This window comes from Salmo salar, chromosome ssa16, assembly GCF_905237065.1.
Source record: "Salmo salar chromosome ssa16, Ssal_v3.1, whole genome shotgun sequence".
Taxonomy (NCBI): domain Eukaryota; kingdom Metazoa; phylum Chordata; class Actinopteri; order Salmoniformes; family Salmonidae; genus Salmo; species Salmo salar.
In genome coordinates, this window is record NC_059457.1 from 72566302 (window position 1) to 72592632 (window position 26331).

The window sequence follows — 26331 nt, forward strand, 5'->3', positions numbered from 1 at the left end:
CGGGAGTGTTGCTGCTGCCGTGTGCCCCCGGTGGAAGGTGTGCAGAACTGCCCGATTATGCACAAACAAACGAGCTACGTCTACTAGTGTGAGATGTGGTGGTTCCCGAAAACTCATAACAATAGCCTGCTCATTTAATGTATAATGACCCCATTCCCATAACTTCGTTTATCATGATCCTCATAATGTAGACGAAATATGTCCATCACTGATTATTTTTATTCTGTGACACTCCATCTATTTCACTATCAGAAGTCACAGAATGACAATTCTGAGAGATGACAGCATTTCAAAAACACCACGAGGATGGGAAACCTCTGTATAGACCCAAGAGCCATATTGTATAGACCCCCTTTGATGGAACAAGGGCCAGGTCCAGAAACAACCCCTATTGTTCAGAACCATAGGCACTTGAAGGCCTACTTATCAAATCCTCTGAGAACTACACAAGTGCATAGTGGCTAGAGGAGAAGTGCTTGGGTTGTTTCTCGACATGGAATATGCCAGACTAGTCATGAACCACACACACACACACATCATCAGCAAGTATACGAACAAATTTATTTCAATTTAAAACAGATACCTTGTCATTATGTTCTCTCTTAGAAGGCGGCGATGATCGTAATAAATCATGTTCATGTTTGAATGAGGATCAGGCAACAGTGGTTGAAACAAATGCATGAAAACACACTAAAAATAAAAATATGGCAAGAGTAATGCAAATCAATAATACATAACCAACTGATCAATCAATAATAACCAACCGATTTCACCCTTTCATCAAGGTCTCTGCATCAGCCAATACATTTTCCCGAGCCCTCACCTCCTCCCAACACTAAATACATGCAATTATATAATTACACAATTTAAAAAAATGTGTACTTATAGTTTTTGTTAGGGGTGGCGTAGTCGCCATGTGTTTAGGTCTCTGGTGTTCTTAAAAATGGGACCATCCAAGATGGCTGTTCCCTGATGATGATGTCAGCGTTGGCACTTAAGAGAGAGAGAGAGCCTGGCTCTAGAGAGAGTTGGGTTGGCACACAGTATAGTACATAATTTACATTTGGTTTACATACAAAATAAAGAAACAAAAACAGCATTGTATATTTTATACACCAACTAAAACATTTAACCCTCAGGTTTCCTTAGATTAAAAAATAAATCAAGTGGTCCTAAATACAATAGTGTTCCGGTAATGTTTTTTTAATCTTACAAAAAAGATTTAAAAGGAAATAAGTCAAGCTAAGTTCTCAATATGCACCATGTCCATGTTAATCTGACCAGGTAAAACTCTGGGTCCTAGTTACAGCCTAGGAAAAACTCTGGGCCCTAATGTGCAGACACTTCAGGAGTGCCAAACAATTAACCCACAGAAAGTGGTAAACAAGAGTTTCCTATAAATATGACTGATTAATCACCAAGTCTATTGATTGTAGTTAGGGCTGTTTTCACACTTCATTGTGGAGGCAGTACAGGAGCCCAAGTGCTTGACTGTTTGGTATGCGAGTTGTATTCAACACATTGTTTGTGGGCAGGTCAACACTGAATTAAATACTGCATGTCATACTTGGATAACATCCTCTAATACTGGCTGCAGTGTGCAGGCTTTAGTTCCAGTACAACACTAACACACTTGGTTCAACTAGTTGCGGTCTAAATCCAAAACCATGATTAGTTCTCAATCAGTTGACTGGGGTGTTAGTGCTGGTATGGAACAAAATCCTGCACAGGTGTGCTAGAGCTGTGTGTTGCGCAGCTATGCTTTAACTTGGAATAGCATTTTAACACCTGCTTTAACACCCTGCCTCTACTGTAGGAGTGTCAAATGACAATGTGCAAAATCTCCTCAACAAGCACAAAGCACACCCCCGGATGGTAAAACTAGCAGTAGGACAGTAGAAGGAAAGTTCCCCTTAACACTGATCTAAGGTCAGTTTTGCATCCCCCCTAATAGATAAAGGCCCAATGCAGACATTTTTACCTCAAAATCAAGTAATTTCTGGGTAACAATTAAGTACCTTTGATTATTTTTGACCATTTTGAGTGAAAACAAACAAAAATAGCTTCTTTGTAAGAGTAATTTATCAAGCATGAATTTTGCTAGGACTGTCGAAGTGGTGAGTGGCGAGGGGAAAACTGAAAACTAGCTGTTATTGGCAGAGAGGTTTGAAACTTTTTTTATTGGTTTATTAACTAACTTACCGCATGGTGATATCAAACAAACAAACCAAAACTACATCCCACCAAAACAGGCAGAAATTTCAGGCGGTCTTTTCAAACAGCTCTTACACTAAAATAGCATTATCACCATTTTCACAATTTCACAGTATTATTCCAACCTCAAGTGTGGAAATCTATACAAAACACAGGAAAATCACATTTGACTGCACTGGGCCTTTAAGGTCAGCATTGAGGGAGGGTAAACTGATCCACGATCACACCCCTGATGATAACACATCAAACAGTGAAGTAGGGAACTTGGGGCTTGAGAGATTCCCTCATTCGGAGCTGGAAGCTTGTGTGATCCACTGTTGATCCAGAGAAAGAAAAAGTAAAAAAATGAACCTTCTAATGATAGTGTTGGTCATGTATCCTACCACAGCTGTATTCACACACGGTCTTTGTTGAACAAAATGATCCCGACAAACACTCATGAGTGAATGGCTTAGTTGACTGTGAACCTAAAACCAGGGGTGCACAACCCAGTGCTTCGAAGTCCGCATTCCTGCTGGTTTTCATTTCTCCCCGGCATTTACTTGATCAATGAATGTTACCAATCGGCTGGGGATTGCAAACACCTGATTTCACAGGTAGAAATCCATTTTTGGTTAGAAGGCAACAGAAAAACCCCCAGCAAGACTGCAGCCCTTGAGGACAGAATGCAACAGTGTACCCTTGTCCTCTACTGCCCATCGCTTTCTAGGATTTTGGAATTCACTCATTGAATTTCCACTCACTTCATGAATTGAAAACCGAATTGAGCCCTGTCTTATACTAGTTATCTCCCCCATCTGCCTGCCTGTCTGACGCATGGCGATAGCCCTTAATGAGAATAATGAAGAAAAAGTTGCCTGTAGAAAGAGGTTCAAAAGTAGATCTGCAACGTCACTGGTTCTATCAAAGCAAGCCTCGGAACTTGAACTAAAACAACTCAAACCAACGACAACGCAAACTGTGTTTAAATTACAACGACAGAGCAAGCATAGACCATACTGGTCTCCAATCACAGGTTATAAAAATTCACCTACGTTCATATGGTACATTTCCTATGTATGCAGTTACAGAGCTGTGCCTATTAGAAACCCAAGAGGAGAAATACAAGTTTTCATCAATGAAACGAAACAAAGTGACTTAATGTGAGAAGAAAACCATAGAATTTAACATGGATATAGATAGAATGGCAAAGTACATCTGGAATTGTCTTAAGAGAAAAAAAGAAAGCAGAGATTTAGTACATACTATAGTAGACGTTTGTTTTGTTACAGCAGTTTAGACTCAAGTCTAGCCCTGACCGCATTTCAACATGATAGAAACAAAAGCAGTCAAATTCATCAACACCTTCAAACCTGGTTCCATAAATTATTAGATAAATTAAAAAAACAAACAAAAAAAAATCTTTATTTAGTTACTCTTTTAATATCATGTCTTTTGTCAACATATTGTGAATAACTAATCTGCTCTAGTGTTAGTAGGGAGAAGCTGCAGAGGAGAGCCGAGGATCTAGAATGTTCTAAAGGTTCTAGACTAGAAGGTTCCTGATGGTTTAGAACCTCTGTTCTGAGACTGTTGCTTTCCTCTCACTGCAGCCCTCTGTGTGTGTAGTCCTCTTATAATCAACTGATTATCAATAATCAAAGAAATCCAGAATCACAGTATAAATACTAGTAAATTCATAGGAAAACAAAAACAGTACACTATCGAAAAAAAGTGGATTTTCTTATTTTTGTTGTTGTTTTTTTTTGCCAAAGATGGTGTACTGTACCACAGAGTGTTTTTGTACAGGAGCGTTTCTGTGTACATGTATTTACAAACAGAAATATACACAAACAATAACTTTTTGTAGACCTCAAGAGTGCGCTTGTCTGTCCATCTGGGATGCAGGATCATACGTCTGCCGCTCCCACCAATCAACAACCACCTCTCATAAACAAACAAAAGTGTCTATACAGTAAAAAAAAGGTAAACAACGTAAAGCTTCCTGTGTGTCTGGGATAATGGACGCCACCGTGTCATTTGTGGGGATGGATTGGCCAGAATCTCCAGAGCACATCTATTTGGGTCGCTGGGCAACTTAACACGTGATGTCATTCTTTCACAGACTGATGTACCGTATGCTGATGACATCATCCATTCATGACTCCCCCCCCCCCCCCCCTCAGCGACTGTCCAATCAGAACATAGTAGCGAGTATCGGATGTTCGGTAATCTTTAATGTAGCGTGTATCAAACAGAACGTGGTAGTGCGGATGTCAAACGGAAGGTTCCGGTGTATCAGTCAGTATACCAGTGAAGGAGGGAAGCGATGTGATCAAACCTAAACATGAACAACCACAGCCGTCTGTAAAGGATAAAATTAGAGTCAGTTTCTGCTTACCATCTTGTTTTTGTGATATTTTGGCAATTTTGCAAATTTTTTAAATACGAGATTTTGTTTTGTTAACCGCTTCTAAAACTTTTCAAATCACTTCTTAGTCGTCGGATAGAAGTTGACGTAGCAACAAGTTACTATTATTAAAAACTATTTGTAAAAAAGCTCAGCGATACACATATTTAATCAATTTGCTTTTTCCTCTCCCTCTGGTGCTTTCAGTCTTAGTGTATTTTGTCTACATATGTAATTACTTTATAACATATTTAATTATATATTTTTTTTGCGTTTGCAATGATCACTCGGAGTATACATTCATCGATGCGAGGTGCAAACAGAATCCTTGGTCTGACTCCTCACTTGTGTGTGGCATCACCTCCTGCTCGGGTCCTGGTGGCTTTCTTTGTTACCTCATCGTCTCCACCCCCCTCCCAGTCTTTAGCCCCTCCCTTATAGAGTGTAAAACGTCACCTTCTCAGGTGTTTTTTGCCTTGCGGTTGGGTCACTCCTTCCACCAAATCAGAGGATGTGATCTCAGGCCAGTTGACTGAGGGTTCAAGGGTTAAAGACCCACAGTTCACTGACCACACTGGTCCTCTTCCTCACCTTCTCACACACATACACGCAGACACACACACACACACCCATTGTCCCCTCCCGTAGTCACTGTATACTGCATGGCGTGTGTGTATGTGTGGTGTGGAGAAGAGGAGACTGACAAGCTGCTGAAAACGAGGGAGAGGAAAGGCTTATGGCAAAAGGGTAGAAAGAGGGAAGGAATGAGAGAGCGAATGGGAGGAGAGATATTGGAAAAGAGGGGTCTTAAATCGCTGGAGTGAAAAGCAGGAGGGGGAAAGATCAACTAGACGGTGTGTGTGTGTGTGTGTGTGTGTGTGTGTGTGTGTGTGTGTGTGTGTGTGTAGGCTAAGCTGTGCAACTGGGAAGAGTGTGTGCGTGCAAGAGTCTCTCAGACCAGGTTGTATTCTTTGAGGTTGAGCTGCAGGATGGTGTCTTTGACGGCAGCGAAGACGAAGCGGATGTTCTCGGTGTCCGTGGCGCAGGTGAAGTGGGAGTAGATGATCTTGTCGCTATCCGGGTTCAGGTCCACAAACATCTTCAGGATAAACTCCCGGCCTGCCTGGGCATCTCGCTGGGGACCTGGGGTGGCACAGACACGAGCGCGCACACACACACACACAGTCAATCCCGCATCACGGTAGTCAGAAACCATCAGACACAGTATATCACTAAGGTAACTGTAGACAGACACACACCATCAAACTCAGGGAAGTAGTCGACCAGGTGGGAGTATGAGATCTTCTCCTCCAGCAGATCCTTCTTGTTGAGGAACAGGATGACTGAGGAGTTCTGGAACCAGGGGTAGGTGATGATGGTCCTGAACAACGCCTTACTCTCCTCCATACGGTTCTGACAGAGGGACAGAGGACAGTTAGTAAGGGTGTTTGATGTGTGTGGTATCTTTGACATGATAACCACAGATCTAGGATCAGATTACCTAACCCCAACTCCAAAAATGAACCATTAGGGTGATAAAGGCATATCAGATCCTGGATCACTGGATAGTCAAATTCTACCTAGTCCACCAATGTTTCACTATTGGAAACCGGGAGGGCAAAAAAGCGAGCCATCTCTCGCACCTTTCCCTAGTGTGTGTACACACCTCGTTGTCAGACTCCACCAGGACTTGGTCGTACTCGCTGAGGGCCACCAGGAACATGATGGAAGTGACATTCTCAAAACAGTGGATCCACTTCCTCCTCTCTGACCTTTGACCCCCTACATCCACCATCCTGGAGCATGGACGGAGGGATGAGAGATGCCAGGACACAGGACGAGAGAGAAGAGATGTTAAACAGTGCTGTTGTGTTTGTAGAACAACTAAAAGAACAACTAATAAGACTGTCTAAAAACTCTAAAATGGCTTCCTGAATCCATCCACGCAAAAGGGTTGGTCCTCATTGATTTTCTATGTCTGTGATTTAACTCCACTTACAGTAGTGTATGGATGGATTCAACAGCTACATGAAGACTGAGCCCAAAACCACACACATATACAGAGGGTGGTGGCAAACTTGAGATGTAGAATCCTAATGGCCGCCATTTTGGCACCTAACGTTCCAAGACAATCCCATTCCACTGAGACTCTAAACGAGAACGTTTGGTGGCAACATGGAGGATAGTTTGTTCGCTGAATTCTGTCTCATCTACGGCCCTGAGAGGTCACAGTTAGAAGGAGAGCCTACGGTGGAAAACACACACAGATCATAAACTGACATACAGTACCAGTCAAAAGTTTGGACACACCTACTCATTCCAGGGTTTTTCTTTATTTTTACTATTTTCTACATTGTAGAATAATAGAAGACATCAAAACTATGAAATAACACATATGGAATCATATAGTAACCAAAAAAGTGTTAAACACATCTAAATATATCTTATATGGGAGATTCTTCAAAGTAGCCACCCTTTGCCTTGATGACAGCTTTGCACACTCTTTGGTCGTTCTCTCAACCAGCTTCATAAGGTAGTCACCTGGAATGCATTTCATATAACAGGTGTGCCTTGTTAAAAGTTAATTTGTGGAATTTCTTTCCTTCTTAATGCGTTTGAGCCAATCAGTTGTGTTGTGACAAGGTAGGGGTGGTATACAGAAGACAGCCCTATTTGGTAAAAGACCAAGTCCATATTATGGCAAGAACGACTCCAATAAGCAAAGAGAAACGACAGTCCATAATTACTTTAAGACATGAAGGTCAGTCAATGCAGAAAATTTCAAGAACTTTGAAAGTTTATTTAAGTGCAGTCGCAAAAACCATCAAGCGCTATGATGAAACTGGCTCTCATGAGGACCGCCACAGGAAAGCAAGATGGTGTGGGGTTGCTTTGCTGGTGACACTGTCGGTGATTTATTTAGAATTCAAGGCACATTTAACCAGCATGGCTACCACAGCATTCTGCAGCAATACGCCATCCCATCTGTTTGTGCTTAGTGGGCCTATCATTTGTTTTTCAACAGGAAATTACCAAAAACACACCTCCAGGCTGTCTAATGGCTATTTGACCAAGGATAGTGAAGGGAGTGCTGCATCAGATTTCCTGGCCTCCACAATCACTCAGGGGATGAGTTGGACCGCAGAGTGAAGGAAAAGCAGCCAACAAGTGCTCAGCATATGTGTGAACTCCAAGACGTTTGGAAAAGCATTCCTCATGAAGCTGGTTGAGAGAATGCCAAGAGTTTGCAAAGCTGTCATCAAGGCAAAGGGTGGCTACTTTGAAGAATGATTTGTTGAACACTTTGTTGGTTACTACATGATTGTGTACGAACGTTTGACTAGTACTGTATGTAACAGTGTGGAAACAAATGTAGGTAACACTTTACTTCTTGAAGATCTGACTTTAAACTGCTTATTATCATTACATAATTTAGTTTATGTAGGCCTATGTTATAGGCAGTTTATAACTTTATCTATGCATAAAGTGTTACCCAGTGAATGGATCATCGGTAAAGAGTGAGCAGTGCCCATCACCATTCTCAAGTTGCCCCTAACCTCAGATCTAGGATCAGATAACCTTACCCCAATTCCAAACATTAACCATAAGGGGATGAAGGTATATCAGATCCTGGATCAGTGGATGGAGGAAGATTCTACCTAGTCCACCCAGTGGCAAGATGGGAGGGCAAAAAAAGCAAACCAGCTCTCCCACCGTTCCCTAGTGTGTGTGTGTGTGTGTGTGTGTCCCTGAAGCATTAGCCAAGCGCAATTGTGCAACCCTGGTGGAGGTGTGACAAAAAGAGGAGAACGGGAGAGAAGGTAGAGAGAGGACTAGGAACAGAGAAAGAGGAGCAGATGAAGACTGAGGAAGGGATGAGAATAAAAAAGGGAGGAAGATACAGAAGACACCTCTGATGGCGGGATTCCTTTGCTGGGTGAACGACAGGAGTGTGTCCTCCGAGTAGTTCTGACTGGAGTGTGTGTGTGTGTGTGTGAGAGAGTGTGTGCATGTCAAGGTTTCTTCCTTCCGTTTCTCTTTGCCACTGTCCTCCTAGGTTGTCTTTTAGGTTTTGTTAAGCGTTCTTCTGTGTTAAACGATTCAAGTAGAAGTAAAGGTAAGTCATGTCAAATGTTAGTCTGTCTGATAAAGTTACATTATGTACCAGGAACTGATTCAGACTAGGTGAGACTTGTTCTAAGTCAGCGATATTAATCGATGATTAACATCCAGGGAAAAGGCAACTAGCAGTACGGTGGTCTTTGAAGCCTAGATTTGCATAGTCCTGTCTTTGAATTAAACAGATAGTTTTTTAGTTTTTTTTTTACAGAAGTGAAAGTATGTGATTTAATTTGTGATGAAAAGCCCTCCTGCTGTAGCATGGGGTACTGCAGTCCACAGAGACCAAGAGCCAATCAGAGCCCTGCAGGACCCCAGGCCCAAAATAACATCCTTCACTGGGAGAGAGAGAGAGGACGACCTCCTTTCCTCTGCCAGGATGAACAGAGGGGAGGAGAGGAGAAAGAGGGTGACCCATTTTAAAAAGACGGGCGCCAGAATGTAGGACTTTGGACTCACGAGGATGTGTGTGAGTGTATGAGTGGAGGAGGTTGGGTGTGGGGGAGATCGGGCCTTAATGGTGGAGATCAAGCCTACAATAATACACAGCTCTGTCCACTGCTGATCGAAGAGTTCAATGATAGTTATGGAACAACCAGAATGTATGACATGCGAGATGAACGAACACGTCGGTATGCCCTGTCCAAATACATGCTTCCTTCCTTAATTTAAAGTAACCACTAATTCATGACATGACTGAATTGGTGAAAGCTTAAAGTGGGACCCTAACTTTCACCTATGCTCTCATGCCAAAGCGGTGATTACTTTGAGAAAAGAAGGATGCATTATAAGAAGTAATGGAGCAGGGCCTTGGGATGATTCACTGGTTAACATGACTGCACAAGGGCACTGATGCTAGCATCCCCATCCCGAATGATGCATTTGCTAGGCCAATGTTAGCGCCTTAGCCTCCTCTACTTGAATAGGATGCTTTTTCTAAGCTGACGTTAGTTGCGCCACCTGACTGATGCATTTGCTAGGCTAAAGTTAGCACGCTAGCATTGTCTACCTGAAAATGATGCTTGACAAGTCGAAGGGGTACTCTATGATGCCGGTGGTGGGGATTCGCACCCTCAGAACATCTTGCTGTGTGGGCAGATAGTTGTTGTCTGAGATACGGTCCAGATCAGTTAGATAGCTACACACCGAGGGAGAAAGAGAGAGAGACAGAAAGAGACAGACCACAGTCATATAAAGCACGGTAGACAGTAAAGCATTACCGCCACACACCCCTACCAATCCAGAGAAGGTGGATCAGTCCAGTGTGGAAGGCTTGGGCGACCGTACCAAGTCTAGGAGAACAGTGGCATTGGTCCGTATTAGGCTTCCACCACCACCCCGAGCCCCGTACACAGACCCGCTCACCCCCCAAAGCAACTCTGAGAACGGCCGGTTCAGGTCTTTACCTTCACAATAAAAGACCTTGAGGCTTTAGTTTAGTTGTAGCCATTTTTGCATCATGCTAACAAGCCATTTTGATGCTATTTCACGTCATTTCTAGTTTGGGGTTCTGCAACGATCATAACAGTTGGGTTGTCCTGAGTGGGCCCAGTCTCAGAGAGGTGCTATGTGGGGACCTGGGTGTGTGTGTGTGTCAGTGTGTTGCAGGACAGTGACATAGTGAGGACGTCGGTGGCAGCAGCAGAGGCAGAGAAGGAGCAGTCCCTCGCTGCAGTACCGTGACGGTACCTGAAGATGCAGTTCTCCAGGTCAAACGGGTACTCTATGATTCCCGTGGTGGGGACCCGGACACGAAGCACATCCTGCTGAGTAGGAACATATCCCTCCGCGGTGACGCGGTCTATATCACTAAGGTAACTGCAGACACACACAGACACACAGTCTATCACTAAAGTAACTGCATGGCTGCACATACGCACTAACATGCTGACCAGACTGCTCGTGTGTGTGCCATCGCGCGCATGTTGATTTTGTCCACCCACACCAGACGCGATCAGGACACGCAGGTTGAAATATCAAAACGAACTCTAAACCAACTACATTAATTTGGGGACAGGTCGAAAAGCATCATATAACATCGGGTTGTTATTTGACCTGAAATGCACAAGGTTCTCTACTCCGACAATGAATCCACAGATAAAAAGGGTAAACAGTTAGTTTCTAGTCATCTCTCCTCCTTCAGGCTTCTTCTTCTCCTTTGACTTCATATGGCGGTTAACAACCAACTTTAAGGTGCATTACCACCACCAACTGGACTGTGGACCTCAGTTCATCTTTCAATCACCCACGTGGGTATATAATCCTAAAAACCAATGAGGAGCTGGGAGAGGCGGGACTTGCAGCTCGTCAAGCGTCACAAATAGAACCAAGTTCTATATTAGAGCCTGGCTACGGAGACTGATGAAAGATGATGATAACATGTCTGTGTACATTTATTTTGCAACGCTTACGACCTGAGCACTGTGGTCAGCATGTAATTCTCACACACACACACACACACACACACACACACACACACACACACACACACACACACACACACACACACACACACAACACACACACACACACACACACACACACACACACACACACACACACACACACACACACACACACACAGAGAGAGAAAAGACTGATTAGCTGTAATACAACAGGGTTTTTGACAGGGGGCAGCATTGGGAGCGATTCTTCAGCCCTGGTCCTGGAGATGCCCTGGGTGTGCAGGCGTTCGTTCCAGCCCAACTCAAAAAACACCCAATTCAGCTTATCAAGGTCCTGATGTCCAATTAGCCGGGTGTCAGCAGAGATGGTGTCCTCTCATAACGTTAACAGGCAATCAACCAGGAATCACAGATCAACATTTCACACACACACACGATACACTTTATCCTAAGGTTTGATTTGACTTAAATGTCAGCAATAGATTGTGTAAATGGTAAATGCGTGTGTAGTAGTCATATTATTGAAGAATAAGTACTGGAGATTTATTCCCAGCACCTCTTAGAAGGCAAAGCAATGGTGTATGTTCAACATAAGCTTTCAATTAGCTGAATGTGAGGGGTGGAAAGAGGAGTGCGTGAACTGTGGTGTGTGTGTGTGTGTGTGTGTGTGTGCAGTGCATTCAGACCTCTTATTTTTTCCACATTTTGTTAAGTTACAGCCTTATTCTAAAATGGATAACAAACAAAAAAAATCCTCAATCAATCTACACACAACACCCCATTTGACAAAGCAAAAACAGGCTTCTCAAAAACAGAAATAACTTATTTACAGACCCTTTGCTATGAGACTCAAAATTGAGCTCAGGAATGTATCAAGGCACAGATTTGGGGAAGGGTACAAAAAAATGTCTGCAGCATTGAAGGTCCAAGAACACAGTGGCCTCCATCATTCTTAAATGGAAGAAGACTCTTCCTAGAGCTGGCTGTCTGGCCAAACTGAGCAATCGGGGGAGTAGGGCCTTCATCAGGGAGATGACCAAGAACCCAATGGTCACTAACAGAGCTCCAGAGTTCCTCTGTGGAGATGGGAGAACCTTCCAGAAGGACAACCATCTCTGCAGCACTCCACCAACCAGGCCTTTATGGTAAAGTGGCCAAACGGAAGTAAAAAGCCACATGACAGCCCGCTTGGAGTTTGCCAAAAGGCACCTAAAGGACTCTCAAACCATGACAAACAAGATTCTCTGGTCTAATGAAACCAAGATTGAACTCTTTGGCCTATATGCCAAGCTTCATGTCTGGAAGAAACCAGACACTGCTCATCCCCTGGCCAATTACCTTACCTATGGTGAAGTATGGTGGTGACAGCATCATGCTGTGGGGATGTTTTTATGCGGCAGGGACTAGGAGACTAGTAAGGATCAAGGGAAAGATGAACGGAGCAAAGTACAGAGAGTTCCTTGATGAAAACCTGATCCAGAGAGCTCAGGACCTCAGACTGGGGAGAAGGTTCATCTTCCAACAGGACAACGACACTAAGCACACAGCCAAGACAACGAAGGAGTGGCTTCAGGACAAGTCTCAATGTCCTTGAGTGGCCCAGCCAGAGCCCGGACTTGAACCGGATCGAACATCTCTGGAGAGACCTGAAAATAGCTGTGCAGCAACACTCCCCATCCAACCTGACAGAGCGTGAGAGGATCTGCAGAAAAGAACGGGAGAAACTCCCCAAATACAGCTGTAAATTAGCATTTTAAAATAAGGCTGTAACGTAACTAAAACGTGGAAAAAGTGAAGGGGTCTGAATACTTTCCAAATGCACTGTGTGTGTGTGTGTGTGTGTGTGAGACAGTCAGTATCTCACTTTATTTCTAGCCATCAGCTCTCCGGAGTTGGGGCAACCAGTCGAGAGGCACCAGAGTGAACCACACACACACACACACACACACACCAAAACCCACACGCAAATGCCTTAACCCCAACACACACACACGTACGCTCACATCCACCCCTCCCCCACCCGAACAACCTCTCACACACAGAGACACACCAGGACATACTATTTAGTGGAGTCTGATAGCTGGTATTCCCTGCGTCTGTCGTAGGCCTCCTGTATCCCAGGGTCGGCCCACAGGGTCTTGATGGCGCTGATGTAGGGCTGGTCGAAGCCACAGATCTTCTCTATGTCCACCTCCTTCACTAACATGGCATTAGACTGGGGAGGGACGGGGGAGACAGACAGAGACAGAGCGAGGAGGGAAGAGTGAGTGCATTGGAACTATATTGTGTTTGTGTGAGTGAGTGGCTGTAGACGCGTTCTGACCAAGCTAATTCTGGTTGTGTGTGTGGAAGGCGGTGGTTTTTATGGTTGTGTTAGTACATCCTACCCGGTTCTGTTCGTATTTGAAGGGGATCTTGAGGTTCTCTGTGGCTTTGATCATAGACTGCATGGAGGTGAAGATGTTCTGGTACACCAGCCTGATGAAACCCCTCTTGTCCTCCTCTGTGTAGCCCGCCCCGTGGATGATCCTCATCTGCTTGATGAATGTACTCTTCCCACTCTCTCCTGTACCTGGACACACACACACAGAACACCCACTGTTAACACCACTCTCTCCTGTACCTGGACACACACACAGAACACCCACTGTTAGCACCACTCTCTCCTGTACCTGGACACACACACAGAACACCCACCAGTCTCTCCTGTACCTGGACACACACACACAGAACACCCACCAGTCTCTCCTGTACCTGGACACACACACAGAACACCAACCAGTCTCTCCTGTACCTGGACACACACACAGAACACCTACTGTTAGCACCACTCTCTCCTGGACCTGGACACACACACACAGAACACCTACTGTTAGCACCACTCTCTCCTGTACCTGGACACACACACAGAACACCCACTGTTAGCACCACTCTCTCCTGTACCTGGACACACAGAACACCCACTGTTAGAACCACTCTCTCCTGTACCTGGACACACACACACACACACAGAACACCCACTGTTAGCACCACTCTCTCCTGTACCTGGACACACACCTACAGTGAGCTCCAGAAGTATTTGTTTTGACTCTGTACTCCAGCACTTTGGATTTGAAATGAAACAATGACCACTAGGTTAAAGTGCAGACTCAACTTTATTTGAGGGTATTTTCATCCATATTGTGTGAACGGTTTAGAAATTACAACTATTTTTGTAGATACCCACCCTCTCCATTTTAGGGGACCAAAAGTATTGGAAGAAATTCATTTGTGTATTAAAGTAGTCAACATTTTTGCATTTGGTCCCATATCCTTAGCACGCAATGATTACATGAAGCTTGTAACTACAAATTAGTTTGATGCATTTGCTGTTTGTTTTGGTTGTGTTCCAGATTATTTACCATTCATTTTTATTGGGCACAATAGAAATGAATTTCTTACACTTTTACATTAAATGTGGATGCTTGTAATGGTGAGAGGTTAGCATGTCTTGGGGGTATGATTTGTGCATCTAACTTTCACTCATCATTATTCACGATTCATCCAGGACTATCCGTAACCATGGTAGCATCCACTTCAAATGTTTAGAAACATTCTATTCTTATTTACAATAAAAGTGACTCCAAAATTGCTACACATTATTTACCATTCATTCCTCTTGGGCACAAATTAATCCAAAACACAACCAAAACAAACAGCAAATGCATCAGACACCCTGTGCTGTGCAACAGGTGCGCTAATTTAGCGAGATAGGTGTGTAAATGCTATTCATAAAATTACATTTTTTTAAAAAAGTGTGTAAATTGTGTTAAACCTTCAATACATCACTGGAGAGCATAGTGTACAGAGCCAGACAGAGTGATACAGAGAGCCCGAGCGAGACGGAGAGCGAGGGAGACGGAGAGCGGGGGAGACGGAGAGCGGGGGAGACGGAGAGCGAGGGAGACGGAGAGCGAGGGAGACGGAGAGCGGGGGAGACGGAGAGCGGGGGAGACGGAGAGCGAGGGAGACGGAGAGCGAGGGAGACGGAGAGCGAGCGAGACAGAGAGCGAGCGAGACGGAGAGCGAGGGAGACGGAGAGCGAGCGAGACGGAGAGCGGGGGAGACGGAGAGCGAGCGAGACGGAGAGCGAGCGAGACGGAGAGCGAGGGAGACGGAGAGCGAGCGAGACGGAGAGCGAGCGAGACGGAGAGCGGGGGAGACGGAGAGCGAGCGAGACGGAGAGCGAGCGAGACGGAGAGCGAGCGAGATGGAGAGCGGGGGAGAGCGAGAGCGAGCGAGATGGAGAGCGGGGGGAGAGCGAGAGCGAGCGAGATGGAGAGCGGGGGAGAGCGAGCGAGATGGAGAGCGAGCAAGCGAGACGGAGAGCGGGGGAGAGCGAGAAAGCGAGGGAGGGAGTTGTGTTGTGAGTGCCAGAGTGAAGGGGAATCCAGTGAGATCCGTTTCAACAGTGTCGTTCTTTAACACAAACAGCTTCGACAACAGCAGACAGCTTCTAACAGAACCAACCAGATGTTTGTCAGATCTACACAGCCATGTCCTCCCTCAGACAGACACCCCCACCAGAACCACCTAGAGCTCCATTCAACCCAGCCTGCACTGCAGTATCCAGTCGCACACTGGCTCTTTTCACCCCCATGGTCAACTACAAACCATAGGACGGTTTGGGGTTACTATGAAATCCTACTACTGTACGACCACCAGTTAGACTCCCCTCACAGTTTCCACAAAGTAGTGCTTGCTCACTCCCACCTCGTGAATTTAAAATCATTGGCTTGGTGTAGGTATGGGCTACAGCGAGTTTCCACTGCCTAAACATTCCTTCTTTCACCAGTCCTTTTCCAATCCAGGAAGAGGAATGAATGAGTGCACACTCCCGTGAGAAGAGAAAGAATCGTAAACAGAGGAATGGGTTCAAATGAGTCTCTATCCAACCAATGACATACACTGAACAAAAAAACTAAAACGCAACATGTAAAGTGTTGGTCCCATGTTTCATGAGCTGAAATAATAGATCCCAGAAATGTTCCATACGCACAAAAACTCTCGCTCAAATTATGTGCACAAATTTGTTTCCATCCCTGTTAGTGAGCATTTCTCCTTTGCCAAGATAATCCATCCACCTGACAGGTGTGGCATATCAGGAAGCCGATTGAACAGCACGATCACTCCATAGGTGCACCTTTTGCTGGGGACAATAAAAAGGCCAATCTATAATGTGCAGTTGTGTCACAGCACAATGCCACAGATGTCTCAGGTTGATGGAGCGTGCAGTTGGCATACTGACTGCAGGAATGTCCACCAGAGCTGTGGTCAGAGAATTGAATGTTGATTTCTGTACCAACGTCATTTTAGAGAATGCATTTTAAAATCGATTTCAATTTGAATGCACAAAAATACAGTGAAGAGATCCTGAGGACTATTGTGAGGCCAATTTTTTTTTTTTTAAGGCATCTGTGACCAGTCATGAAATCCATAGATTAGGGCCTATTTTATTTATTTTAATTGACTGATTTCCTCATATAAAACTGTAACTCAGTACAAATCAATGAAATTATTGCAAGATAAGTTTATATTTTTGTTTTCCGTATATAATCCAGAGGAGGCAGGGGATTGGTTCAAACAAAACTGTCACGACTTGACTGCCAGAAGTAGAACCTTGTCTTTCCAGTAGAAATCTGGGACCCTGCCATACCCTCATCTCCTTTTGCTAATACAAGCCTCTCCAGGGCTCAGCCAGACACCATGCCTTACAAAACAGTACTGAGAACAGATCTAATTGATTACGCTAAACGGTTTATGCTCTCAGATATGTCAAAGGTTCTTTGTCCTAATACTACAGCCATCTGAGAGGGGGGGGAGTAGTTATGGAAGACGATACCCAGCCATATCATTGGGTGAGATTAAACAACTTAAGCCGCTTGCCTTTTAAAGGAAGGGTGTTCCCTTACAGGCCTACAGGTCCACAGTACTGCTGCTTCTCTGTTCTCCCTGGTAATTAACTGATTGATTTATGGCACCAATTGTCCTCACCTGGGTGGTGTCTCGTACGAACGAGACGGAAAGAAACAGCGAGGTACTATCTGAACTTGTCCGATCAGAAATTCATTTTCTGAAGCAGTGGTTTTATGAGAACTCAAAAACACACACATTTGGCAAAGTAACCGTTTTAGCTGGATTTACAACACCTCACTGGCTAAACCCTCACTAGCCAAAGGGGCTGCTGGTAACCCATATTTCTCAGCCTCTCTGCACAGAAATACACATTTACCCTGAGGCAGGCTAACACCAGGCTACTGCCACGTCAATCCCTAAACACAGATCTGCTATATCTGCAAACTGAAAGAGACGGAGAAAGAGATGGAGAAAGAGACGGAGAACGAGATGGAGAAAGAAACACCCCCACCTACATTCAAGGTTTTAAGAGCAGCCATATTTCGGTTGCCATGGCAACCCTCTTCTCTCCTCCTGCATTTTGTTTTCTCTTTCTTTCCTAGCAGATAGTAAATATAACTATGCCTCAGGCTCTCTCTCCAGCTCTCTCTGCTGCTATGTAGAAAGGGCCCTGCTCCTCTCTTCAGTCTGTTAGATACAATACTGAGGAGGAGGACGAAGCTGTTTGTAGACAACTGTTGCGCAACCGTTGTGCTGCTGCCATGTTGTGTTGCTACCATGTTGTTGTCATGCGGTGTTGCTACCATGCTGTGTTGTCATGTGTAGCTGCCATGCTATGGCGTTGTCTTTGGTCTCTATGTAGTGTTGTCTCGTCGTGATGTGTGTTTTGTCCTATATTTTTCATCCCAGCCCCCGTCCCCGCAGGAGGCCTTTTGGTAGGCCATCATTGTAAATAAGAATTTGTTCTTAACTGACTTGTCTAGTTAAATACAGGTTAAATAAAAAATATATTCAGTACCAGTCAAAAGATTTGGACACGCCTACTAATTTAAGGGTTTTACTTTATTTCTACATTGTGGAATAATAGTGAAGACATCAAAACTATGAAATAACACATATGGAATCATGTAGTAACCAAAAAAAAAAGTGTTAAAATCAAAATATAATTTAGAGTCTTCAAAGTAGCCACCCTTTGTCTTGATGACAACTTTGCACACTCTTTGACATTCTCTCAACCAGCTTCATGAGGAATGCTATTCCAACAGTCTTGAAAGAGTTCCCACATAAGCTGAGCACTTGTTGGCTGCTTTTCCTTCACTCTGACGTCCAACTCATCCCAAACCATCTCAATTGGGTTGAGGTCGGGTGATTGTGGAGGACAGGTCATCTGATGCAGCACTCCATCCCTCTCCTTCTTGATCAAATAGTCCTTACAGAGCCAGGATGTGTGTGTTGGGACATTGTCCTGTTGAAAAACAAATGATAGTCCCACTAAGCGCAAACCAGATGGGATGGCGTATTGTTGCAGGACACTGTGGTAGAAATGCTGATTAAGTGTGCCTTGAATTCTAAATAAGTCACTGATAGTGTCAACAGCAGAACACCCCCACACCATCACACCTCCTCCTCCATTCTTCACGGTGAGAACCACACACGCAGAGATCATCCATTCACCTACTCTGCGTCTCACAAAGACATGGCGGTTGGAACCAAAACTCTCCCGTTTGGACTGATCAGACCAAAGGACAGATTTCCACCGGTCTAATGTCCATTGCTCGTGTTTCTTGGCCCAAGCAAGTCTCTTCTTATTGGTGTCCTTTAGTAGTGGTTTCTTTGCAGCAATTTGACCATGAACAGTTGATGTTGAGATGTCTGTTACTTGAACTCTGGGAAGCATTTATTTGGGTTGCAATCTGAGGTGCAGTTAACTCTAATGAACTTATCCTCTGCAGCAGAGGTAAATCTGGGTCTTCCTTTCCTGTGGCGGTCCTCATGAGAGCCAGTTTCATCATAGCGCTTGATGGTTTTTGCGACTGCACTTGAAGAAACTTCCAAAGTTCTTGAAATGTTCCGTATTGACTGACCTTCATGTCTGAAAGTAATGATGGACTGTCGTTTGTTTCTCTTTGCTTATTTGAGCTGTTCTTGCCATAATATGGACATGGTCTTTTACCAAAAAAGGCTATCTTCTATATAACACCCCTACCTTGTCACAACACAACTGATTGGCTCAAACGCATTAAGAAGGAAAGAAATTCCACAAATTAACTTTGAACAAGGCACACCTGTTAATAGAATTGCATTCCAGGTGACTACCTAATGACGCAGGTTGAAAGAATGCAAAGCTGTCATCAAGGCAAAGTGTGGCTACTTTGAAGAATCTCAAATATATTTTGATTTGTTTAACACTTTTTTGGTTACTACATGATTCCATGTGTTATTTCATAGTTTTGACAATGTAGAAAATAGTAAAAATAAAGAAAAACCCTGGAATGAGTAGATGTGTCCAAACCTTTGACTGGTACTGTATATATAAAAGACGCTGCTGATGTGAGGTCAGTTTTGTATTTCTCCTTCACAGTATTGGGATGCAGCCCAAGGAGAGAAGAGGCTGTGTTACAGTACTGGAACACGGCCCGTGTCCTCAGTGAAAGATCAGTCTGAGGTCTGATTTATTTCTCGTGACCCTGTCATAAGATCTCTCCCTCCATCTTGCTTCTGTTCTGTCGCTTCCTCTCCTCTAGAGCACACTACCAGCCTCTGTCTCCCTCCTCTCCCCCAGACCACTCCCGCCTCCCCTTCTCTTCACCCAGCCTCGCCCTTACTCCATCTCTCCTCTCATGCCCCTAATCTTTGTCTTCCTCCCACTCCCTGAGGTTGGAAATCCATCTCCCACCATTATCATCCACCTCCCCTTTCCCTTCGCCTCTCCCATCCCTCACTCGCTCATTCTCCTCCCTGTCAAGCATTTGGGATATTCAGAACTAGAATCTGTCCATTCTTTTTTGGTGGCGACCTAGAAAAACGGAGGTCACCTTTTAATAGACCACACTACTGGGTTTGATAACGCTTTCCTTCCCAGTCGGCAAAGAGAGAGAGAGCGAACCAGAGCAACACTTACATATACACTCACACACCTTTTACTAGCTGACACTACTTGGGTCTTTCCAGGCAGCAGCGCGAGAAAGACACCAGCGCTTAGAAAAACGCCCACGAGGATACAGCGCAGGGTGAACCACACAGCCCACACACACACACACACGTCTGGTAAAGAGAGGGGTGTATGTGGTATCAGATATGATGGTGGCAAGAGAGCAGAGTAATAGGGGAACCTTGCGCAAAAACCTCAGCAAAACAGAAACACACACACAAACAGTACTGATTTTTAGCGGACGCTAAACACTCCATTTGAAAAATTATTTGGTAAATGCACACAAATGTTGAATGTGTTTGTTTAACATACAATTCCTCAGAGAAACACAAAGCTTGAACTTGAGTAGTGTGTGAGTATATACACAGTTGAAGTCGGAAGTTTACATACACCTTAGTACATACACCTTAGCCAAATACATTTAATCTCAGTTTTTCACAATTCCTGGCATTTAATCATAGTAAAAATTCCCTGTTTTAGGTCAGTTAGGATCACCACTTTATTTTAAGAATGTGAAATATCAGAATAATAGTAGAGAACGATTTTTCAGCTTTTATTTCTTTCATCACATTCCCAGTGGGTCAGAAGTTTACATACACTCAATTAGTATTTGGTAGCATTGCCTTTAAATTGTTTAACTTGAGTCAAACGTTTCAGGTGGCCTTCCCCAAGCTTTCCACAATAAGTTGGGTGAATTTTGACCCATTCCTCCTGACATAACTAGTGTAACTGAGTCAGGTTTGTAGGCCTGCTTGCTCGCACACGCATTTTCAGTTCTGCCCACAAATGTTCTATAGGATTGAGGTCAGGGCTTTGTGATGGCCACTCCAATACCTTGACTTGGTTGTCCTTAAGCCATTTTGCCACAACTTTGGAAGTATGCTTGGGGTCATTGTCCATTTGGAAGACACATTTGCGACCAAGCTTTAGCATCCTGACAGATGTCTTGAGATGTTGCTTCAATATATCCACATCATTTCCCTTCCTCATGATGGCATCTATTTTGGGAAGCGCACCAGTCCCTCCTGCAGCAAATCACCCCCACAACATGATGCTGCCACCCCTGTGCGTCACGGTTGGGATGGTGTTCTTCGGCTTGCAAACCTCCCCCTTTTTCCTCCAAACACAACAATGGTCATTATGGCCAAACAGTTCTGGTTTGTTTCATCAGATCAGAAGACATTTCTCCAAAAAGTACGATCTTTGTCCCCATGTGCAGTTGCAAACCGTAGTCTGGCTTTTTTTATGGCGGTTTTGGAGCAGTGGCTTCTTCCTTGCTGAACGGCTTTTCAGGTTATGTCGATATAGGACTCGTTTTACTGTGGATATAGATACTTTTGTACCCGTTTCCTCCAGCATCTTCACAAGGTCCTTTGCTGTTGTTCTGGGATCGATATACACTTTCTCACCAAAGTATGTTAATCTCTAGGAGACAGAACGCGTCTCCTTCCTGAGCTGTATGTGGTCCCGTGGTGTTTATACTTGCGTACTATTGTTTGTACAGATGAACATGGTACCTTCGGGCATTTGGAAATTGCTTCCAAGGATTGACCAGACCTGTGGAGGTCTACAATTATTTTTCTGAGGTCTTGGCTGATTTCTTTTGATTTTCCCACGATGTCAAGCAAAGAGGCACTGAGTTTGAAGGTAGGCCTTGAAATACATCCACAGGTACACCTCCAATTGACTCAAATGATGTCAATTAGCCTATCAGAAGCTTCTAAAGCCATGCCATCATTTTCTGGAATTTTCCATGCTGTTTAAAGACACAGTCCACTTAGTGTATGTAAACTTCTGACCCACTGGAATTGTGATACAGTGAATTATAAGTGAAAAAACCTGTCTGTAAACGATTGTTGGAAACATTACTTGTGTCATGCACAAAGTAGATATCCTAACCGACTTGCCAAAACTATAGTTTGTTTACAAGAAATATGTGGAGTGCTTGAAAAATGAGTTTTAATGACTCCAACCTAAGTGTATGTAAACTTCCGACTTCAACTGTATGTTATCCTGTTAGGGCTAGGGGGCAGTATTGACACGGCCGGATAAAAAACGTACCCGATTTAATCTGGTTACTACTCCTGCCCAGTAACTAGAATATGCATATAATTATTGGCTTTGGATAGAAAACACCCTAAAGTTTCTAAAACTGTTTGAATGGTGTCTGTGAGTATAACAGAACTCATATGGCAGGCCAAAACCTGAGAAGATTCCATGCAGGAAGTGGCCTGTCTGACAAGTTGTGTTTCATCTTGGCTCTTTTTATTGAAGACTGAGGATCTTTGCTATAACGTGACACTTCCTACAGCTCCCATAGGCTCTCAGAGCCCGGGAAAAAGCTGAACGATATCGAGGCAGCCTCTGGCTGAAACACTTTATCGCGTTTGGCAAGTGGCCGATCAGAGTACTATGGGCTTAGGCGCGTGCCCGAGTCGACCCCAAGCTTTATTTTCTTTTGTCTGTTTACCTAAACGCAGATTCCCGGTCGGAATATTATCACTTTTTTATGAGAAAAATGGCATAAAAATGGATTTTAAACAGCGGTTGACATGCTTCGAAGTATGGTAATGGAATATTTAGAACATTTTTGTCACGAATTGCGCCATGCTCGTCACCCTTATTTACCCTTTCGGATAGTGTCTTGAACGCACGAACAAAACGCCGCTATTTGGATATAACGATGGATTATTTTGGACCAAACCAACATTTGTTATTGAAGTAGAAGTCCTGGGAGTGCATTCTGACGAAGAACAGCAAAGGTAATAACATTTTTCTTATAGTAAATCTGACTTTGGTGAGTGCTAAACTTGCTGGGTGTCTAAATAGCTAGCCCTGTGATGCCGGGCTATCTACTGAGAATATTGCAAAATGTGCTTTCACCGAAAAGCTATTTTAAAATCGGACATATCGAGTGCATAGAGGAGTTCTGTATCTATAATTCTTAAAATAATTCTGCTTTTTGTGAACGTTTATCGTGAGTAATTTAGTAAATTCACCGGCAGTGTTCGGTGGGAATGCTAGTCACATGCTAGTCACATGCTAATGTAAAAAGCTGGTTTTTGATATAAATATGAACTTGATTGAACAAAACATGCATGTATTGTATAACATAATGTCCTAGGGTTGTCATCTGATGAAGATCAAAGGTTAGTGCTGCATTTAGCTGTGGTTTTGGTTTATGTGACATTATATGCTAGCTTGAAAAATGGGTGTCTGATTATTTCTGGCTGGGTACTCTGCTGACATAATCTAATGTTTTGCTTTCGTTGTAAAGCCTTTTTGAAATCGGACAGTGTGGTTAGATTAACGAGAGTCTTGTCTTTAAAATGGTGTAAAATAGTCATATGTTTGAAAAATTGAAGTTTTTGCATTTTTGAGGAATTTGAATAATGCGCCACGGGATTACACTGGCTGTTGGGTAAGCGTCCCACCTAGCCCATAGAGGTTAATTCACAGTTTTGATGTCTTAATTATTATTCTACAATGTAGAAAATAGTAAAAATAAAGAAAAACCCTTCAATGAGTAGGTGTGTCCAAACTTCGGACTGGTACTGTACATAATAAAGACACTGAAACACAACAAACCAGACCAAAGTCTGCACATGCAGACACAACCTGTAATATCTCAGAATGGATTTCCTCTGCTGACAGTTTAGTGCAATTTAACTACTTTTCTAATAAGTTCAATAGAAGTAAATAATTAAACTAAAATCGTTTAGTTTTTTAAATTATCAAAAAAATAAAGGGAACACTTAAACAACACAATGTAACTCCAAGTCAATCACACTTCTGTGAAATCAAACTGTCCACTTAGGAAGCAACACTGATTGACAAAAAATGTCACATGCTGTTGTGCAAATGGAATAGACAACAGGTGGAAATTATAGGCAATTAGCAAGACACCCCCAATAAAGGAGTGGTTCTGCAGGTGGTGACCAAAGACCACTTCTCAGTTCCTATTCTTCCTGGCTGATGTTTTGGTCACTTTTGAATGCTGGCGGTGCTTTCACTCTAGTGGTAGCATGAGACGGAGTCTACAACCCACACAAGTGGCTCAGGTAGTGCAGCTCATCCAGGATGGCACATCAATACGAGCTGTGGCAAGAAGGTTTGCTGTGTCTGTCAGCGTAGTGTCCAGAGCATGGAGGCGCTACCAGGAGACAGGCCAGTACATCAGGAGACGTGGAGGAGGCCGTAGGAGGGCAACAACCCAGCAGCAGGACCGCTACCTCCGCCTTTGTGCAAGGAGGAGCAGGAGGAGCACTGCCAGAGCCCTGCAAAATGACCTCCAGCAGGCCGAAAAATGTGCATGTGTCTGCTCAAACGGTCAGAAACAGACTCCATGAGGGTGGTATGAGGGCTCGACGTCCACAGGTTGGGCTGTAAGCACAACCCCAACACCGTGCAGGACGTTTGGCATTTGCCAGAGAACACCAAGATTGGCAAATTCGTCACTGGCGCCCTGTGCTCTTCACAGATGAAAGCAGGTTCACACTGAGCACATGTGACAGACGTGACAGTCTGGAGACGCCGTGGAGAACGTTCTGCTGCCTGCAACATCCTCCAGCATGACCGGTTTGGCGGTGGATCAGTCATGGTGTGGGGTGGCATTTCTTTGGGGGGGGCCGCACAGCACCTCCATGTGCTCGCCAGAGGTAGCCTGACTGCCATTAGGTACCGAGATGAGATCCTCAGACCCCTTGTGAGACCATATGCTGGTGCGGTTGGCCCTGGGTTCCTCCTAATGCAAGACAATGCTAGACCTCATGTGGCTGGAGTGTGTCAGCAGTTCCTGCAAGAGGAAGGCATTGATGCTATGGACTGGCCCGCCCGTTCCCCAGACCTGAATCCAATTGAGCACATCTGGGACATCATGTCTCGCTCCATCCACCAACGCCACGTTGCACCACAGACTGTCCAGGAGTTGGCGGATGCTTTAGTCCAGGTCTGGGAGGAGATCCCTCAGGAGACCATCCGCCACCTCATCAGGAGCATGCCCAGGCGTTGTAGGGAGGTCATACAGGCACGTGGCGGCCACACACACTACTGAGCCTCATTTTGACTTGTTTTAAGGACATTACATCAAAGTTGGATCAGCCTGTAGTGTGGTTTTCCACTTTAATTTTGAGTGTGACTCCAAATCCAGACCTCCATGGGTTGATAAATTGGATTTCGATTGATTATTTTGTGTGATTTTGTTGTCAGCACATTCAACTATGTAAAGAAAAAAGTATTTAATAAGATTATTTCATTCATTCAGATCTAGGATGTGTTATTTTAGTGTTCCCTTTATTTTTTTGAGCAGTGTGTAATGTATATATATAAATAAATAAATAAATAAGTGTGTTTGCAAATGCAGAGGTAGACATTTGCATTGTGGTAAAGCAGACTGCTGATAACAGGTTAGGTGAGGTTAACCAGTGGTGAACTGTGGTTGATTATCTGTGTAGTTCATTTCTGGACTTCCCCACTGTGGGATGGGAATGTGATCATAGACCGTGTCGATTCTGCCCAAGCTTCGTCTACAATCCCTCACACCTAACAAAAAAACACAACTATTTCTTAGTGTCTGGGGATTTTTTGATTCGTTTTTCCCCATGATGTTTTTGTTTTAGCCTGAACCCGTTGTGGAAACGTGGGTGTGCGTGTACTACTTTAGAAAGGAGAAGAAATAAAGGACTATTCAGCTAATCATAGTACAGAGACATTTGGAGCGAAGAGACAGGAGCATGCCTGCTGGGCGACCCAAAATATACGTATCTCTCTGGCAGCATTTAGGAAACACACACACACACACACACACACACACACAGCAGCAGCCAAGGCAGCCCAAGGCATACAACACACACCAGCTGCCTACCAACTGAGGTTATAGAGATCCTGTGGTCAGCCCCAGGCCAGTCAATGTTACCTACGCTGTGACACCCCACTTCCCTTAGTTGGCCTACCTAAACACACACACACACCCTTATCCCCAAGCTTATGGTAAGAAGGGGGAACAAACGTATGTACCAGTGAATCAGTTCTGTTCTGACATCATCAGGGGGAAGGGAGGGGATATAAAGAGACAGAAAAAAGGAATGATGAGAGAGGGGGTGCAGAGAAAGAAAGAGACAGAAAAAAGGAATGATGAGAGAGGGGGTGCAGAGAAAGAG

General features: G+C 44.1%; 1 protein-coding gene across 2 annotated transcripts in view; it reads right to left on the minus strand.

Moving 5' to 3' along the window:
• Positions 1-539: 539 nt before the first annotated feature.
• LOC106574495 (guanine nucleotide-binding protein subunit alpha-11) overlaps positions 540-26331 on the minus strand; it is a 35393-nt gene continuing 9601 nt past the window's right edge. Inside the window, exons 2-7 of one of the 2 annotated variants that reach the window (XM_014150404.2) lie at positions 13515-13699; positions 13188-13342; positions 9732-9860; positions 6270-6399; positions 5863-6016; positions 540-5746 (exon numbers count right to left, since the gene is read on the minus strand). In XM_014150404.2, coding sequence (XP_014005879.1) covers positions 5556-5746; positions 5863-6016; positions 6270-6399; positions 9732-9860; positions 13188-13342; positions 13515-13699 — 944 coding nt within the window. In that variant the 3' untranslated portion in view covers positions 540-5555. Of the gene's footprint in view, positions 5747-5862; positions 6017-6269; positions 6400-9731; positions 9861-10411; positions 10541-13187; positions 13343-13514; positions 13700-26331 lie in introns of both variants that reach the window. The other variant, XM_014150406.2, reaches the window with a different exon arrangement.